The sequence below is a fragment of the Lontra canadensis genome, unplaced genomic scaffold (assembly GCF_010015895.1).
Source record: "Lontra canadensis isolate GAN:19392208 unplaced genomic scaffold, GSC_riverotter_1.0 scaffold40, whole genome shotgun sequence".
NCBI lineage: Eukaryota > Metazoa > Chordata > Mammalia > Carnivora > Mustelidae > Lontra > Lontra canadensis.
This window is the reverse complement of record NW_022631034.1, coordinates 16,736,112-16,756,299: the sequence shown is the minus strand read 5'-3', so window position 1 is coordinate 16,756,299 and position 20,188 is coordinate 16,736,112. Positions and strand designations below refer to the sequence as shown.

Genomic DNA, 20,188 nt, shown 5'->3' with positions numbered 1-20,188 from the left:
TGAGTTAGATTCTGTTTCTGGCTTTGCCACAAACTACCTTTTATCTTTGGGCAATTCTGAATCTTGATTTACCTATATATAGGATCAGAGAATTAAGCTAAATAAAACTGAGCATTTTTTTTTTTAAAGATTTTATTTATTGATTTGACAGAGAGAGATCACAAGTAGACAGAGAGGCAGGCAGAGAGAGAGAGAAAGAGGGAAGCAGGTTCCCTGCTGAGCAGAGAGCCCGATGTGGGACTCGATCCCAGGACCCTGAGATCATGACCTGAGCCGAAGGCAGTGGCTTAACCCACTGAGCCACCCAGGCGCCCAAAACTGAGCATTTTTAATCATCTCAAAAATTCTACCAGTCTCTCACTTCCGTAGAATTAGTTTCAATTCCAACTCAGTCACATACATACTCTATACTTTTGGGCAAACTTTCACTTTTCTGAGTGTCAGTTACTTCATCTATAAAATGATGAACGTGTACTTCATCCCCCGGTTTGAAAAGAAATTAGGTAATTTTTATGAAACTGATGCAAGGCACTAATTCAATACATTTTTAACCTTTCTGTTAGAATAATATTTTAATAAGTTGAATTTTTGAATCAAAGAAAGAACTTGGAAGACAGCAATATCTCTAACGAGATATCTGGACTACTCAAGGACAGTCTGTGCTAGAAAAGTAATTTGGAGAAGGCAAGAAGTTCCTTCCTGTCTTATGCTGTACCTTTTAATTTATAGAAGAGCATTTTCTTCTTTTCTTATGGTATATAAATTTGGTAGAGTGAAGGAGAAAAAGGAAATGACCCTATTTTAGAAAGACAGCATTGTAAATATAGCTGATATTTTAAACAACTTCACCAAATCATATCATGTAATATGTTAAACCAACTACAAAATTCACTCTGAATTATCAAACTTGATAATTTGAGAAGACTCTTGAAAGCCGTACCTAGTTTCCTCAAGAGACTGCCCCATGAGCCTTTCCCTTTGCTGATTTTACTTTATACCTTTTTGTTATAAGGTATCTTATAATGAATGTACTTGTTAGAATAGATGGTATTAATTTCTTGGGTATTACTATATGCTGAAGTCTAAGACTCTTCCTAGTGAATCACCTAAACTGGGAATGGTTCTAGGGACACATGACACAAAAAGGAATAGTCAGTTAACTGCTAATCAATTATCCCTCATGTGAATGTGAATTTCCCTGGAGGAAAAAATGCACTACCTCTTTGATCATTCTCTATATACGTGTGTTTACAACTTTACATTTTGTAGAGTGTCTCTGTGTGCATTTCTGGTGCTCATTAATAATGGGATAATATTTACTTTATATGTAATGAAGCTCAGAATTTTTTTTTAATTATATAATTTTAAGGACTGTAAAGTTATGGTTTCCACAACAGCTGTTACTTGACTGCCTAATTTACAAGTATCAATTTTGAACACAATATTAAGTTTTATATTTCTAAGAGTAATGCAACCAGAGTTGTGGAAACTATAACTGATTCTTGTCATACAGTATATGGCACCGAAGTATGATTTTGAAGACTATATACAGAAACTCAGCATATATATTGCTAGGATATGGCAACTTTAATGTGAAAATTACAAGACTTTTCTGTCAACTATCATTTCTAAACCTGAACCTTGATATTGTGTGAATAATCTGACATTTAAAATACCACCCCTTCCTTTTTTAAAGGCAAAATATGTGTAGGAGAGAAGCTAACAAGCTGATTGATCATCTTTCTGTGCATTAAAAATACCAACCTGAGTTAAAATATTGTAATAGAGAAAGTACTTAATCTAATTTTCGAATGTATGTATTCCAGCGAATTAATCACTTCATTAAATACATTTTATTTTAATTTTGATGTTACTACACCTATAGTCTTTGTAACATGGTTTCAGAATGGAAAAATATAATACATATAAAATGTAGCATAAAATAATAACAGACTTCTTAAAAATTAGAAAAAATAATTCTCATTGAAACATATATTTTTAAATGATACATCATCCAAACCATTGACAATTTTAAATACAAATACAGGATTTGTAAGATCATAATTTGATTTTTAATGACTTGAATAATTACAAAATTAAAATATTTGTCTCCAATTTGGCTTTTATTTACTAGCTAGAGAGATAATAATACTTTTGTAAGGTAGATAAAGATACATTCTAGTTTGGATTTGGATATCTAGTTGAAACAGATAGTTTTATTGTAAATGGTGCAAAAGACTTTATATTCACATAAAACAGATCCTAGAGATCACTTAATGACAATATTCTGCTTTCATGAGTTCTACTATAGCAGCATAGGGGAAAGGGATGAAAATAACTTTATATCCAATATGGGAAGAGATAATCTGGCAATCTGGCGCCTTTAGTTAAAAACAACAGTACACTAAACATCCTATTCTATTTCTAAATAAGTGAAGAAAAATATCTGTGATAAGATAAAATTTTATGTTGCTAAGGTGTTGTCAAGGTGACTCAGATTTCAACAGTTATGATTTTAGAATATATGCAGATTTAAATGTTAATATTGTATCCTATTAGAGTTTGATGTGAAATAAAAACATATTCATAAGCAGTTAAAAAACTTTTACACAATGTAATGATTGCCTGATGAAGGCCAATTCATACAAATAAAGGTACATTCATTTTAAATAAAGCAATTTTTCTAAGTAAGTGAAATTTAGTTATGGCATCCTTATCAGATAGTTTTATTCCTTTTATAAAGTTAAGTATAAATAAAAGCAATGTAGTAAAGATTCAGGAACTTTGTAATGATCCATAATTAAATTATTTGGAACTATTAGTGTAATTTCTGCATTCTTAATCTTGGTTGAGCCCTATATATACTGTTTTTCCTATATAAACATACCTCTGATAATGTTTGATTTATGAATTATGCTCAGTAAGAAATTAAAAATAATGAATAATTATAACAATCTGCTGTAATAAAAGTTATGTGGGTGTGGTCTCTTTCTCTCTGTCCCTCTCTCAAACTATCTTACTGTACGTTACTCACCCTCTAGTGATGACGTGAGATGATACAATTCCCACCTGATGACATGAAGTGAGGTGAATGACGTAGGTATTGTGACATAGTGGTAGGCTATGACTGACCTTCTGATGATAGCTCAGAAGGAGGATCACCTACTTTGGACTGTAGTTGACTGCAGATCACTGAAACTGCAGATAAGGGTAAACTACTGTTTGCTTCTCTCATTCAGTGATTTTAAAGTATTTTAGTTCTCTCAACATTCTTCGTATCATCTTTGGTTCTTATTCTTTCTTGAGATCTTACATAAGCTACAGAATGGTGTTGATCTACAAAGCTTATGCAACATTATAGAAATAATGAATGACAGAGGAATAATAAAATATACTGCTTACCTTTCCAGAAACAATCTTTTCATAAATCTGAATTGGTTGGTCTGCAAAGAATGGGGGATAGCCAGCTGCCATTTCATAGATTAACACGCCTAATGCCCACCAATCCACTGCCTTATTGTAGCCCTAAGACAAACAGCAGAAAATATTAATTATTACTTAATCTACTCAGAAGAGACTGAAGTCATAGATGATTTCAAAATGATCTTCAAGCATATGAAATTTGTTAAAGAGCAGTTGCTGAGCAGCTAGCTATTCAGGATAGAATAAAAAAATGAACAAAATATATCAGATCACATTTGAATTAAACAACAGGGAGAATTTCCAGATATTGGATCAGGAAATACTATTAAATCTTCTTCCTAAAATCATTAAGAATATTGTAGATAATATATATCCCCTAGTTAATTGGGATAATTTAGTTGTTGCTCAACAATAGGAAAGGAGTTACTAAATTACCTTTTCAAGTCCATTCTAGGCCCATAACCTTATATATCAAGTTTTCTAGAGCATTCTTAGGAAAGAAAGGTTTTTTTAACAAAATGGTAAATACCGGATTTCATAGTAAACAGTAGAGTTGACTTCACAATACTCTACACTGTTGATGTTCGGAGATGAACATACTATGGGCATTCTTATCCACTTCACAGGATCTTAAAGCTACAAGTTTAATTTGGAGCCTAACAAATGTAAATATTCAAGTTTGTTTTAGTTATCCTACTGTCTTGGTTCTCATCTCTAAAAGGTATACAGAAAAAAATTACTAATTCATGGGGTTTTTGTAAGGACTTTATCAAATAAAAGGAAATAACATACGTAAAAGTACACTGCAACCCAAATGTATAATTCTAAGGTTATTTCTAGTTGTTTTCTTCCTCTCGTACTAAACTTGCTAAAATTAAGAACTAGCAGTATTTATAAGAAAATAAAAATAAAATATTAGCATGTATATATAGTTTGTTATCAATTATGATCAATGTCAGTTGGCACAAAAGATATGGGAAAAAGCCCAACTCAATCATGGAGAGAAATGAACTGAGTTTTTGCCACATCTTTTGGTCAGCCTCAAATTACCTTCACCGCTCCCCATACTTCAAATTTTTGTTAAAATTTTAGCTTTATAAACCATTTAATTTTCAAATTATTAGCTAAAATAAACTATAATACAGAGTTTGGTTTTTTTTTTTTTTACTATATGTGTTTTTAAAGGGAGACTAACATAAAAATAGCACTTTGTTTCGCTAATAGAAATGGGCATCAACTTTGCTTTAATCAACTCATTAGTAATGCCATTTATTACAATACTTCTACTATAATGAAAGCATGTGATGTTGAGCCAGATCCTTTAGTAAACTTCGATTTCTATTTTTCAGATTGTGTGCTAATGTTTATAAACATTATGCCAGATATTTAAATACCCTAGATATAGAGAATTAAATCAGTAAAAAAAAACACTAAATTACAATTGAAAATGGGCAAAAGATAGGAACTAATAATTCAGACACACACACAAACAAAATCCACCAAATGTCTATAAAGCATTAAAAAAAATCTAATAACCAAAGACATGAGACTTAAAATAATAAAAAATCATTTATTGCCTATTAAATTAGTAACGATTTTAAAAATAAGAATATCTAATGCTGGATAGTGTGACTGAACAGTCACTCTCATACTGCTAATAGGGGTGTAAAATGTTACAATGTTTTGGAAAGCACTCTGGCAATATTTATGGAGAGACTTAAAAATATTCATACCCTTCGTCCCAGTAACTCTACTTCTGGGAATCTGTCCTGAAAAAATAATTTGAAATGCAGAAAAAGCTTTATGCACAAAATGTTTATGTTTATCACAGTTATTTATAACAGGAACAAAAAGAAAAAGAAAAAGGAATGATCTGAATATTTAGCAACAGAAGAATGGCAAAATACTTTTTCATACATTTGCAAATAAGCCATTAGAATGATGTTTGCATGCTTGTTATCATTCAAGTGAAAGAAGCTGAGTACAAACTATACATTCACTATATCTCAACTATGATAACATGCACAGAAAAATATATTAAAAATATTTTTTAAAAAGGCTATCTCTGGATGGTGAGATGACAGGTTTTTTGGGTTGTTTCTTTTTATTTTTCTTCCTTTTCCAAATTTTGTGCAATGAACATCGTTACTTTTATAATATATCCACATTTTTTAAAGTTTTGGTGCTTATTCTGTCATCATATTGTTAAATGTTCTCACAGAAGAAATGTTAACAGCAATGATATTTAGATTACAAAAGACTGAAAAGTTATAGATGATTTAAATTATAAAGATAATGAGAGGAAAGTTGAATGAGGTCATTTATTTTATTCTTATATTTAGGTATATATAGGTTAGCCAAATTTCAATTATTCAGGGGGTTGTTCTCCAGTTTGTAAATATTAAGGGATGTGTGCTGTCCCTTTCTCTTTTCTTGGCATTATTTGTGTTCAGTCATTGTTAATTTCTCCTTTTTAGCTTTCCCGGCGTGAGGATGGCAGTGGGAAGGAAAACAGAACCGAAACCACCCTTTTAGATAATGATACAAATTTCTCTCACGACATCTTCACTGCTTTGAAAGGTAAAACTATCTTAAAAAAGACTATTCAATTGCTATAGTGTTCCTGTTTAAAATAAAAGAAGTCTGCTTGCATTTCTTTCATTTAAGTGGAAGTGGTAAAGTCGAAATAGAAAAAGAATTGAGAACTAGTACCTATCATTTTTACATTTGCCTTGTGGGATAACACATGCAAAAGTTTCCCACACTCCTGTTACTGGGAATAATTATGAAAAGGCTATGCTTTTTGTTTCAAAACATGGACTTTTCCTTTTCTTTTTTCTTTTTTTTTTATAGACATAGTACGTCTATATGATATGATGTGTGGTAATCTATTCCACAGTTTGTAAATCAAACCATGATGCTGTATGCCTTAAATTTATACAGAGATTTATGGCACTTAGTCTCAGTAAAATTGGAAGAAAAAAATATGAATCTAGAGGTTAGATTTATTCACATTATATTTTTTGAAGTAGAGTTGACATACAATATTACTTGCAGGTGGACAACACAGTGATTCAACATTTTATATGTATTATGAAATGGTTACCATGATTAATCTAGTTACCAGGTGCCACAATACAAGGTTATCACAATATTATTGACTATATTTCCCATGCCCTACCATACTATTTCTCTTAGATCCAGAGTTAAAATTGATATGTTACGGGATTAGTGGTAGATTGTAAGTAATTATTATTTTAGTAATCAGACAAATTCATAATTTAGATGAAACAGAAGTTTAATATTAGATCAGTAAACTCTTTTTTAAAAGTCTACAGTGATGCATGCCTTATATTTTTACTTCTTGCATAATGGGATTATAAATATACCTTGCTGAGGATTATCTCTGGAGCCAAATATTCTGGAGTGCCACATAATGTCCAAGTTCTGCCTTTAACTCTTTTGGCAAACCCGAAGTCTGTAACCTATGAAAGAAAAAAAAAATTGTGAACATTCATGAATTCACAATAAATGTATTTATCATACTTAAGTTGAAAGTTAAAAATCAGGGTTAAAATTAAAACCATGGAAAAAAAATTAAGTCAATGTAATTGAGACTAATCCATGCAGGCCACTATTAGTGAATGAAGGTTCACTCTGGAGAACTTTTCCCTGACTCAAACAAAGAAATAAACATCAAAAAAGGTAACAGTAGATAGTTTTAACAAAAATGAAGCAGTGCTGAAAGTGTTCCTTGAGTCCAGGATATGCTCTGCCATGAATTATGTCATTAGAAGTGCAAAAGCATCAAGCGGAGAACCTATTGGTAACTGTGTAAAAAGGGATGCTCTCACTCTACTGATAGAAGCACAGAAAGAAAACACCTCCACTAGTTCAGTTCTGGAAGCCAGGGCTCTTTGGCAGCTGCAGTGTAGTGTTAAAGCAGCAAAGACTCTGGCGACAGACTGGTTTCAAATTCTGACACTACTGCCCATGTGACCTGCTGTGCCTTAATTTTGTTCGCCTTAAAATGAGGATAACAGCAGTACTTAACTTTATAAGGTTATCAGGACTAAAAAAGATGATACATGTAAAACACTTGGAATAATGCCTGGCACTAAATGAGAACTCACAAATTTAGCTATTCTATATATTTCCGTATGGAGGAGCCTGTGTTCTGTTCACAGCTACAGACTATGGGAGGTATAAACAGGTTCTATTCTTGATGGGATTATAGGTGTCTGTAATAGTGGCAGAACCATGAGCTCAATTTAAGCTATTAGGAAGAAGTAATTGTCTCGCTCAAGGAAAAAAAAAATCCAATATTGGTAGTTGAGGTTAAATACATACAACTTTCACCTAGTATATTCTCAAATACGTTATATAAATGTGCTCAAGTCATACCTGGATATACCCTTGGTGGTCAATTAAGAGATTTTCAGGTTTTAGATCTCTGTAGATGAGGTCTAGTGAATGGAGGTACTCGAATGTTAGCACTATCTGAGCTGCATAGAACCGTGCATGGGGTTCACTACAAAGAAAAAAACATTGATTTTTCTATAAAATGAGTTAACACATGGTAATTAGTAGATTACATAAAAAATTAATATAGGGTAGAGATATTTTAGAAGCAAAAAGAAATTTTTTCTTTTAAACATATATAATCTTGTTAGTTTCTGAATATCTACTAAACCTCTGAATTATCTTCAAATAATAATACTTTTTAATATGCTTAGGAAGCAGCATATATTGAAGAAAAATATAACTCTAAAATAGTCATCTTATTTTAAATTATTATTGGCCATATTAGAAGATATTGATGTCTTTATACTTATATCTGACCTTGAGAATGACTGAAAAGCAAATGTGTCAATTACATGGTTTATCAGGGCATTGTTACTGTTGATAGGCTCTGTCTACCTTTCTCAGAAATTTAAGCGCTTAAAGAATTTCACAGAAATAAACTCAGAAGTTGTTTAACTGAATTAATCTGAAGACTAATGTCATTTCACCCAGACTATTCCTATTACAAAAATGATACAGTCTCATTATAAAAATTAATCATAAAATATTGATGAAGAGTAAAGAGCACCCATAATGCTATCCAGAAACTGTCGATACAATCCTAGTGTCTGAATTTCCAAATCTTCTACTATCCATGTTTATTCAGATATATAAACATAGGTGTAACTAGTATGTGTAAACATGTACAGTTCTTGTATGCCCAAATTAGATCAATTGATAGATCAGTATAATGTTGATGCTACATTCTGAGTATTACTCCAAAGGATGTACTGATTTTCTAATTTGAATTTCTATTTCATCTGCTAGTGTATACAATGAATTCTGCTAACTGGCCTGATAAACTACAATGACTTTCAGATTTATGTCCTCAATAAATAACATGAACTATGAATAGAATTTCCCTCAAGATGGCTGGCATTAATTTGATCTCTCAGCACCAGAAATAGAAATTCCAAAAAAGATTATATATGCTGCTCCTTTTGCCTGTTACTATATTTCCGATTCTAGCCTGATACATATCAGATGCTTAGGAAATATTTGTTGAATAAATGAATATGTAAAGAAAAATACTTTTAGGGGAAAATATTTTATAATACCTTTAGAGTTCCAGCCCCATCTCAAGACTGTAAAATCTGTATCATACATTGTATGACAAGGAATGGGGGGAGGGACATTTTAAAGGGAAACTGGAAGAATCATCCTTGTCATTGAAACATCCCTCACTTTGGAAACATTTGACTTGGAAGGTCCCCTCCAATTTTCCATGCATCTGTAAATACAAGATGCACTTAGTACCTTATAAATAAATATAAATTTATCAGAATATAAGATGCACTAAGCATTTTATATTTATTTCCACACACTGATATTTGAATGGAGGAACATGAACATTACATAGATCTGTAATCAAATTGTTGAAAGATGAAAGCAAAATATTCTGAAATATTTTGAAATATTCTGAAATATTTCAGAAATATTTCTGAAAATGCTGAAACAGCTTTAAGCCATGCTCAACAATATTGTAAAGCCATGCTCATCAAGAACTCATATTCTTGTCGCCTCAAAGTTTCTAAGATAGGAGTTAGTAACCTCTTAAGCATACATGCAGTACAAGTGAAAGATTAGAAGAGACAGTGTCTCAGTGTGAATTATTGCAATCAACTTGCTTTTCCTCCTAGTACCAAGTATTAAAGAAATACGAGTGTGGGGAGTTGCAAAGGAAAGAAGTTAGTAATTATAAAAAATGGACAAAATAGTTTTTGAAGACAGGTTTAGGTGTAGTGCTTCCGTGTACAACTTTGAATTATCAAAGGGCAATCTGAGGATTCTGGTCTGTGTGAACAAGAATAGTAGGAGAGAGGAAAATCGGTGAAAGGAATCATTAAAAATTAACAGAAGTTGCTTTGCATTAGCATAGTGCCCGAAACATATTAGGTGCCTTATCATGTTAGGTCAATAAATGTATTTTGGCTTAGGCCTCAGATAACTAAAATAACTCTAATGTTGGCCCATAATTGAATATGATCTTGTGATAATCTGAATCAATCATCATCTTTTTCTGAATCAGATTACAATCAGCCCAGTTTGAACTCCTGCATACACTTTCATCATGACAACATATAATGTGCTAAGTGAAGCTGGACCTGCTCTGGGTTTCAGCTTCATTCTGTTAGTGATTTCTAATACACAGTAGTAGCTTACAAACTATTACACACAGGTAAGGTTAACAGAATCTATTTTTAAAATTGTGTAGCCTTTTCAGTAATAACCTAATGATAAGGCATAAACTCTTATTTTAAAGATTTTATTTACTTATTTATTTGAGAGAGAGAGAACACAAGCAAGGGGAGCAGCAGGCAGAAGGAGAAGGAGAAGCAGACTCTCCACTGAGCAGAGTGCCCGATGTGGGGCTTGATCCCAGGACCCTGAGACCATGACCTGACCCAAAGGCATACATTTAACTGACTGAGCCATCCAGGTGCCCAAATTACACGCATATATTTAAAACTCCATATAGCAACAACTTTAAGGAGAATTGAATTTGTTTGAAAAAACTTTCATAATCTCATCACTATGATGCTGTTATTATCTTTTCTAGGTACTCCCTTTCTTATCTTCATCTTTACACAAACCTCTTTCCCAGAGTTGTATTAATATTTGTTCAATTAATATTGGTATGTTTAAATTAAATTTTGTGTGTTCTAGAAATTCTTTAAATAATGGACCTTCATAATACCTACCAAGGGTAGAATATTTACAATGGTATCATGGTGCTTTCATTTTACTTTTTTTTAAGGTTTTTAAAATTTGAGAGAGAGAAAGAGAGAGAGAGCACACACGAGTTGGGGGTGGGGTGGGCTGGGGTGGCACAGAGGGAAAGGGAGAAGCAGACATAGGCTCCATCCCAGGACCCTGGGATCATGACCTGAGCAGACGCTTAACTGACTGAGCCACCCAGATGCTCTTTTCATTTGATTTTTTTAAAACTCAGTATGGTATGGCCTTTTATTAATGTTTCTACATAATTTCTTCATATAGCTAGCATATTACTAAATTAAAAGAAATAAATTTTAGCATTGACAAAGCTTAAAAATTTGGTTTTAAACAAACACACAGAATATAAAGATTTGAGGAGGATAAAATGTTAGTTACCTGAACCTTCCAATTCTTCTTAGATGTGAAAACATTTCACCCCCAGGGACATATTCCATAACCATGTATAAATTAGAATTATCCTATGAAGAATTAAAAAGAATAAATCAAAATTATGAAACCTAGATTATTTCAAGAAAATATTTTAAGATTTTTTTTTTTTTTTTTTGACAGATCACAAGTAGGCAGAGGCAGGCAGAGAGAGACAGGAGGAGGAGGCAGGCTCCCCGCTGAGCAGAGAGCCCGATGCGGGACTCGATCCCAGGACCCCGAGATCATGACCTGAGCCGAAGGCAGAGGCTTTAACCACTGAGCCACCCAGGCGCCCCTTTTTAAGATTTTTTTTTTTTTTTAAGAAAATATTTTAAGATAATACCATGTCAAATTAGAAAAAGACAAATTTAAAATCTACCCGAGAGGTTACTAACATTGGGAAAGAGAGAATAAATGGAAGATGCTCTCATTTTTCAACAATGGGGAATTCATTTTTATTTTCTCCTAGTATTCCTGCCACAAATTAGTCTGGGATTTTTGCTGTTCTTGTCCTTGCAGGGAAAACTAACTTTTGAATAATTAGACACTGAGGCAATGACTTAATGCTATAGTGTATGCAAAGGAATAACAGTTAAAATAACAATTTGCAAAAGTAAGAATGTTTACATTTTATGTACTAAATTAGGTCAGAGAGATTAATGATTTTTAACATCATCCTAAATACACAGAAGTTCATCTGATTTAAAGAATAAAGGAGGAAAAAGAAAAAATGTTAAAATGGTTCATATGAATTAATATTGCAGAGATGCCAAGAATCATTCTAAAGAGCTGAAAAGCTGGCAACTTCAAGAATAAATCTTGTGCAACCTTATGAGATACCTGAATGGAAGGCCAAAGACTGTTCTGCCTTGTGTAAATGGAAAGACTAGAACAAATTACTACAGAAAAGAAGATGGTACAATTGTATCAGAAAAGGTTTAAAAGGAACATATGTGGTCATTTGCGCGAGTTTAAGAACTGCTTAGTAAGATATTTCTATGGATTCTGATAAACTGAAATATTTGAATTTGTAATACCATCTCATGAGAAGTTACATATTACCTTTAAAAATTTCCCTAGGGAGAGCCAAAACCTTGTCAAATGTTGTTTAGATTAACTTTTGACACAACAGGACTTAATTATGTAAAATCTAAATATATTACTTTTTTTGTTTATTCATATTCTCCAGGTTTAACATCTGGCTTAGAATCTTATCACAGTTTCATATTTTTAAAAATATATGAGTGTAAAAATATTTTATTTGAATATTGTAAAATCTACCTTAAAAGCGTACTCCAGTCGAACAAGAAAAGGAAAATTCACCGCCTGTAATATTCTTTTCTCATTCAAGGTGTGCTCTATTTGCTTCAGCTTAACAACCTGTGATTGAGAGATAAATATATTTAATGTACTTGAACAGAATTTAAAACTCACTATAATTTTAAAAGAAAAAACTGAAATAAAATGTTTTTCATGTAATAATGAGCTTGGATAAGCAAATCACTAAGTTGGATATGGGTGATAATAACCACCAATGAGGTTTCTCAGATTCAAATGAAAAACCTAACAGAAGATTTAAAATTTGGTCTTATGAAAGTCAACTATGATTTTTAGTCAAGAAGTAAAAGCTAAGAAGAAACAGACTTCTAATACAGTACTTAAAAAACTGGTATGTGAAAATACTTAGCTCCTAATGACTTATATAGTCAGTCCACTAAAGTAGTTGGTACAAATCACTGCAATAAGTTGGTATTGATTTTAGGTCTTTAAAAGATCAGCAAGGAAATTAAGGATTGAAGAAAAGCCAATAACTGAAGAACAGTGGGTAAAAATGAGCAATTTGTTCATTTCCTAATACCTGAATAAATACAAGATTAAATTCTAAAAATTTAATTTGTGCAGTCACAAGAGAGGACACACAAAATACTGGCAAAAACCCAACTATGTCTTATAACAAACAGGTCATTTAGAATTAATCAAGGCTACTCTGGATTGTCTACTCAATCAAATACATAGCAGGGGAAAGTAACTTATCTTCTTGAAGACTATGTTTCTATCCCACATTGATTCTATTTTTAATTTAAGAAGAGGTGACCTTAGGGAGATATAAATAATTGTCCAGTATATGTGCAAATCATTAGAATGCAGCATTCTTTCTTGCTAGAGGCTTACTGTCAGTAAATTCAAGAAGTTGAACATAAATAAGAAAGGTAAATATACCATCCAGTTATTAGCATATACAATTATAGTATAAAAATAATACTAAGCAAAGAATACTTGACTCAGAGTCAGAAGATCTGTATTCTAATCTAGGCCTTCTAATCAAGCAGTTTTGTGATTTTGGAGATGTTATTTCAACCCTTAGGATTTTGTTTTTTTTAACTGTAATATGAAGTGGTCGGACCACTTCTGTCCAAATTCTAACAGTTACATAACTAATTAGTCCATACTTATTACAACAAATTATGCAACATTAGCTGGAAGATTACTATTGCTTTGTATTTACTTTAAAAAATAGATTTTAAAAAGTTTATTATTTATTTTATTATTATTTTTTTAACAGTTTCAGGTTCACAGAATTGAACAGAAGATGCAGGGATTTTCCAAGAGAATCCCCTCCCCACACAGGCATAGCCTTCCCCAATATCAACATCTCCCCTGACCAGAGTGATACATTTGTTACAAGTGATGAACTTACACTGACTTATCTTTATCACCAAGAGTCCATACTTTATAGGAGGGTTTTACTCTCGGTGTTGTATATTCTGTGGGTTTGGACAAATGTAGAATGACATGTGTACACCATTATAATACCATACCGAGTACTTTCACTGTCCTAAAATTTCTGTGTTTCACTTAATCATCCGTTCCTCTCTACTAACCACAGGCAATCACTGATCTTTTTACTGTCTTCCTAGTTTTGCCTTTTGTAGAATGTCATATAGTTGGAATCACAGATTATGTAGCCTTTTCAAACTGGCTTCTTTCACTTAGTAATGGCTTGATAGTTCACTTTTTTTTTGAGTCATGAATAATACTTCATTGTCTAGATGTAACATATGCTTATCTCTGTATATTTTGATATAGTTGGCTTCTAGTTAGGCATTGATAATATGAAATAAGTAATATGTAATAAGTAAATAAGTAATATGAAATAAGTAATAAAAACTGTAATAGACAGGCTTTCTGTATTATATCTCTAAGCCAACTATGCATATGTAGGGCATAACAATTAGAAATAAATGATACATGATATATATATGATAAATGAACTGGCAAAGCATAAATGCCCAGTTAATTTTTAAGTTAATTTAAAAAGTTAACTAATTAAAATCTAATTTACTTTTAAGTTTGCATACTACTACATAAAAGGCATAATAATGCAACTGAGATAAAGACAAGGAAGTGTCTGCCTTAATGCTGCATAAAATCTACTTAGAACTAGAGGCTATTATGCTAAGTGAAATGTCAGTTAGAGAGAGACAATTATCATGTGATCTCACTGATATGCAGAATTAAAGAAACAAGGCAGAGAATCACAAGAGAAGAAAGGAAAAAATGAAACAAGATGATACCAGAGAGGGAGACAAACCATAAGAGACTCTTAATCTCAGGAAACAAACTGAGGTTTTCTCAGTGAAAGAGGGTGGGGGGGATAGGGTGGCTGGGTGATGGACATTGGGAAGGGTATGTGCTATGGTGAGTGCTGTGAATTGTGTAAGACTGATGAATCACAGACCTGTATTCCTGAAACAAATAATACATTATATGTTAATTTAAACAATCTATTTGGAAGTATGGCATATGAATATGTGAATATTAATATGCAAATAGTTGCCAATTATAATGTTGTAAGTGTTCAGACAAGAAAGTGTTTATGTTAGGCCCAATACATAATCTAATTCCAGATTCTTCCTCTATAAAATGTTGATAATAATACCTACTTTAAAGGTGACTGTGTCGCATAATGCATGTGAAGTGATTAACACAGTGCTGAGCACAAAGTAAAAGCTCAAAAAAATATGAACTGTTATTAAAATCTATTAAAAAGGGTGAGGGTTCATCTGAGCCTTACAGATGAATAGATAACACAGATTAGGAAAAGACAGAGGAGATAGTGTGGTCAGGGTTAATATCCAGAACCATCACCTGAAGGGGGTAATACACAAAGATAAGTCTGAATGCTAGTTTCATCTGACAAAAGCTTAGGACAATGTTTCTCAAGATTTTGTAAGAAAATACCCTTAAATGGCAGAGAAAAAAATAACAAGTAACCCTGGGGGTTTAGTCCATGCTTTATTTTCAACATACATATAAAATTTATATTTACTTTTTAATATTTCTGTTGGTTTAAATATGTATATTTAAAAGCATTTATAAATGACTACTTATTGGCTAATTTTCTTTTAGTCAAATACTTGAGGAGTTTTTTGATGAGGAAGATGGGCTTTATATCATCACATACTCCCGCAGCCCACCCAGCATGGCACGTATACTCCTGGGGAGTCAAGTTTCAATCAGAGAAGTAGAGATTAGAGGACATGCAGGGGAACAGTGTGAAATAAGACTATGGTAGAGTATGGAAGAAAGTTATGAAGAATTTGGAAGTAGGATGCAGAGTTATGCTTGTATTGAATTAATATTAGGAAGCTTTTTGAGTGAGTAAATAAAATTACATGATATGGTAAGAAAAACTTTTTTGGCAGTGAGGAAGGTGAATTAATAGAAGGTGCAAAGTCTGGGGTTGTGGAAATTAAGATGTTATTGTGAAAACCCAGTTAACATTAATGAGGGACCAACCAAACTAGGTGGTGGTAGAAAGGATCTTAGGAGTAACAAATACATTTCAAAGGAAAAATTAAGACGCATAGGCACAGTCTACGACCATACCACGGTGAATGCTCCCGATCTCGTCTGATCCCGGAGGCTAAGCAGGGTCGGGCCTGGTTAGTACTTGGATGGGAGAAGCATAGGCACAGAAATTGGACCAACCTAGCCAAATTCCTGGTTTATCTTACTAGCCTTTTTGATATTGGAAAAACTACTTGAATAGAAAGGTCACTGGCATAAAAGGGAGATTAATGTCATGCAAAGTTGTGAAGATTCACTGATACAGTAAATATGAAGTTCCTAGCAATGCTTGACTATCATATGGAATGAAGAAATGCAATTTCCTTAATTTCTGTACTGATATTTTCCTCTTAACCCATATACCCTAAGATAGGAGAAGCCAAAATTGAAAGGCTTGTAACTTCATTAACAGAAAAGAAGGTGATCATGGAGTGTTATTACTTATCTTTATCAAATTCAAATAAACAAACTTGAAAAATTTCAGAATATAAAGTCTTTGTCCTAATTATGAATGGATTCAGAACACTAACATAGCAGAAATGACTTAGGGTGGCAAATACTCTCTTTTCATGATTTATCCAAGGGGTAACCTTCTTAGTAATTTACTTAACAAGTCACTGCCTTGTTAAGGGAAAAAAAAAAAAAAAAAGGAATTAAAAACGTCTTCCCAAATACTTTAAATGTAAAAATGGCATATTATGTCACCCCTTTAATATTTTATGACTAAAGCATAGTCTATTAATTCCTTAAGAAAGATAGCAAAATATTAGGGCCTATCCAGATAATAACACTTTAATAGCAGATTTAATAAAGAATATTTCATTCAAATCAAAATTTTGAAGCATTTTGTGTGTTACCAGCACAAGTGTACAAGTCACTTACTCTCTCTGAGACCCAATGACCTCATCTAGAAAATTAGAGCAAGGATTAGTCAGTCTCTAAGAGCTCTGTGCTCAGATTGTACAAATTAGGGGTATAGGGCTCAAAGATGAATCGAAGCTTGGGCAGAGTCCAGAGGGAGAGGGTATAAAACATGAAAACAAGACAAGGGGACAGTCCAGAGATTGAGATTAGCAATCTTTAAAGAGTAGACAGGAAAAAAATAACAGGAAAATGCCTCTAAAAAAGAAGAGCCCAGAGTGGTGAGCATAATTAGAAGAACAAAGGGTGACAGAAGTCCAGGGACAAGACGGTTTCAAGGGAGTGGTCAGCACAGTCATAGGTTCTATAATGTCATATAAAATGAGTAAAAAGAACCCACTGGTTTTATTGATTAGGACACTGGATTGGCGACCCTTGCAGAGCCATTTCAGTGGAGTAGCAAGAGGAAGGAGATAAAACAAGGAGACAGTTAAATTATCATGGGTTAAAGACTTAAGAGGAAGTGACTTAGTGGATAGAGTGATTAAACTATTTTTTCAGGAAGCATGGTTAAAAAGGTTATATGAAAAAGGGTAGTAGACAAAGATACACAACTAAATATATGTATGGGTGTATTTAATTTTAGAAAGATGTAAGTCATTACTCTTTTTCATGTTGGAGGTTAAATTTGTTTTTTGTTTTAAAGCACTTTTTGGACTGAACTTCAGACCAGTCTAATGATGTGCTGTCCAACATGATAGCCACACTAACATGTGGTTATTTAACACTTGAATTGTGGCTAACCTAGATGGAGATGTATTGTAAGTGTAATATATACATCAGATATTGAAGACTCAGTATGAAGAAAGTAAAATGTCTCCATTTTTATGTTAATTACATGTTGTAATGACAATATTTTAGATACACTGAGCTAAATAAAATCTATTAAGATTGATTTCAACTATTTCTTTTTACTTTTTAAATGTGGCTGCTAAAAAATTTAAAATTACTTAAGTGGCTCACATTCTATTTCTATTGGATAGCATCAGTCTAGCCACTATCTGTATCCCTAACTACTAGCTCAGTACTGTTTATTCCACATCCAGCTCAGTACTGTTTACCCCACATTTTTCTATATTCCAGTAAGCCAAAATGTCATTCTTGGGAACATAATACCTGTAAGATAATATTGAAGATTTACCATTTTCTTTCACATTCCCTTACTTGTATGTGATTACCAGGAAAACGGAAGTTTAACAATTAAAGCATAAACAATTCAGACATTCAGATTCATCAGATATACCAGTATGCAATAAAAACTTAAAAACTGGTTTTTCAAAATGATTTAATCTTTTTATTGAGATATAATTGACATCTAACATTATATTAGTTTCAGGTATATAACAATCATTTGTTATTTTTTATAGTATTAGTATTCCAACTTTTTCTCTGGTTTAACTGACTTTTTTTTTTTTTTAAAGATTTTATTTATTTGACAGAGAGAGAGATCACAGGTAGAGAGAGAGAGAGAGAGAGAGGAGGAGGCAGGCTCCCTGCCTAGCAGAGCGCCTGATGTGGGACTCGATCCCAGAACCCTGAGATCAGGACCTGAGCTGAAGGCAGAGGTTTAACCCACTGAGCCACCCAGGCAGCCCCTTAACTGACATTTTAAACTCAGCAAACTCAATCATGTTAAACAAAGGCCTTCCACTGTCAATCAAAACAAGTCATAAAATAAAATCACCAAGTTTCTGTTACCTCAATCTAAAGATCCAGTACAATTGATCTCTGCATTTTCCACAAGGCAGAATGTAGTAGAGATGCCTGTTCTTTACATGTTGAATTCAATATTTTGTTAGTAAACATACACAAACTTATTCAAATAACATTACTGAAATAATAATGTATCCCCGTATACTTATTAACTGTGTATCAGATAGTCACAATAAATAAGAATGAAATTAAATGCAACAATAAAATTATCTGCAGGTATCAATGGAAAGTCATTATATTGCATCTGTTTAATAATCTAGCTGATAAAACTGAAGTTTATACTTCAGGTAAATAAAGACAAATACACTCACCTTCTGCTTATCTAAGATCTTCATGGCATAATACTGTTCAGTGGCTTTATGTTTTACCAACATGACTCTTCCAAATGAACCCGTTCCAAGGGTTTTTTTCCTTTCAAAATCCTCCAGCCCAGCATTATTCTACATATATATGAAAAATAAAATAAACTTTAAAATTAGAAATTCTCATAAGACAATGGTAGCTATAATAGATTAGTTATTTATAGTCAGAAGAGATTATTTAAAATTATCCATTTAAAAATAATACAAAAAGACTACTGAGATTCCAGGCTATTGGTTCTATTTTTCCCTTTGAATAAGAAGAAATGAACTAATATTTGAAAAGAGAATTATATTGCAAAACAAAGCATAACAGTAATGGGAGAAAATAAGAGCCTAAGCGGAAATATTAAAGGTCATAATGAATTCCAATGTGAATTCCTAGTATTAGACTTTTAGTAAATAAATTCCATATTTTAATAATCTCATACTGACCAGCAGTATATTGACACAATCATGGAAGTCATAGTCTCACTGTACTCACAAATAATCCTAATGAATAAATAAACTGAGGGTCAGAGTCCTTTCACTAGAGTTACCTCTGAAGAAAGCACTGTCTTACTTCATTTCTATCTTTATACAAGCTTATAGGACTGGAAAATAACAGCATGAAAGATCCTAATGGCTCTTTCTCTGATGTTATAATAACCTGGTATTACCTAAAACAGTAATAATAAGGAAGAAGAGTTCCTCATTCCCACAAAGATAACTGAAAGTCAGAGTCTCAGAACAATAATCAGGCTCTTTTTCTCCCTCAACAGATGCTTTGTTATGAGCAAACATCTTTTTGTTTGGCTTTGGCTATAGCATAGAAGCAAAGAATTGGAGGCATCAATCTATTGAATTTGTTGCTGCCACAACAAAATGAAAATTACTGGGAAGAAATTATGTGCTAAATAGCCATAAGTAGTAATTGCTGACCCATTTGTTTAATAGGTTTGCATTACAAAGATCTTCATGAAAATCTTGGAAAAAAGTATTTGTGAGTGTCAGTCTGTATAGTGTTTGGCTTGAGAAAAATACGAGGTAATGTGATTCTTGTAGAGGTAAGAAATCTGGAGAGTTACTGCAGTTCACTGTCATTGGATTTAATCTCTATTACAAATCAAAGCTTGCCATTGGAGACATAGCATAGCTTCTTGCTGAATCATTACAGAGAGAGCAAGAGCTCTAAGTTATAAAACTTGTTTCATGAAATTTAATTTCAAATT

At 32.6% G+C, this 20,188-nt stretch overlaps 1 protein-coding gene across 7 annotated transcripts in view; it reads right to left on the bottom strand.

The window, feature by feature from the left end:
• Positions 1-20,188, bottom strand: part of PRKACB (protein kinase cAMP-activated catalytic subunit beta) — a 125,823-nt gene that overhangs the window by 12,440 nt on the left and 93,195 nt on the right. For all 7 annotated transcript variants that reach the window (XM_032870235.1, XM_032870232.1, XM_032870233.1 and 4 more), the window contains 6 exons: positions 18,930-19,058; positions 12,415-12,513; positions 11,101-11,183; positions 7,828-7,954; positions 6,813-6,908; positions 3,403-3,525 (listed from right to left, as the gene is read on the bottom strand). In XM_032870235.1, the coding sequence (XP_032726126.1) occupies positions 3,403-3,525; positions 6,813-6,908; positions 7,828-7,954; positions 11,101-11,183; positions 12,415-12,513; positions 18,930-19,058 (657 nt within the window). The remainder of the gene's footprint in view (positions 1-3,402; positions 3,526-6,812; positions 6,909-7,827; positions 7,955-11,100; positions 11,184-12,414; positions 12,514-18,929; positions 19,059-20,188) is intronic.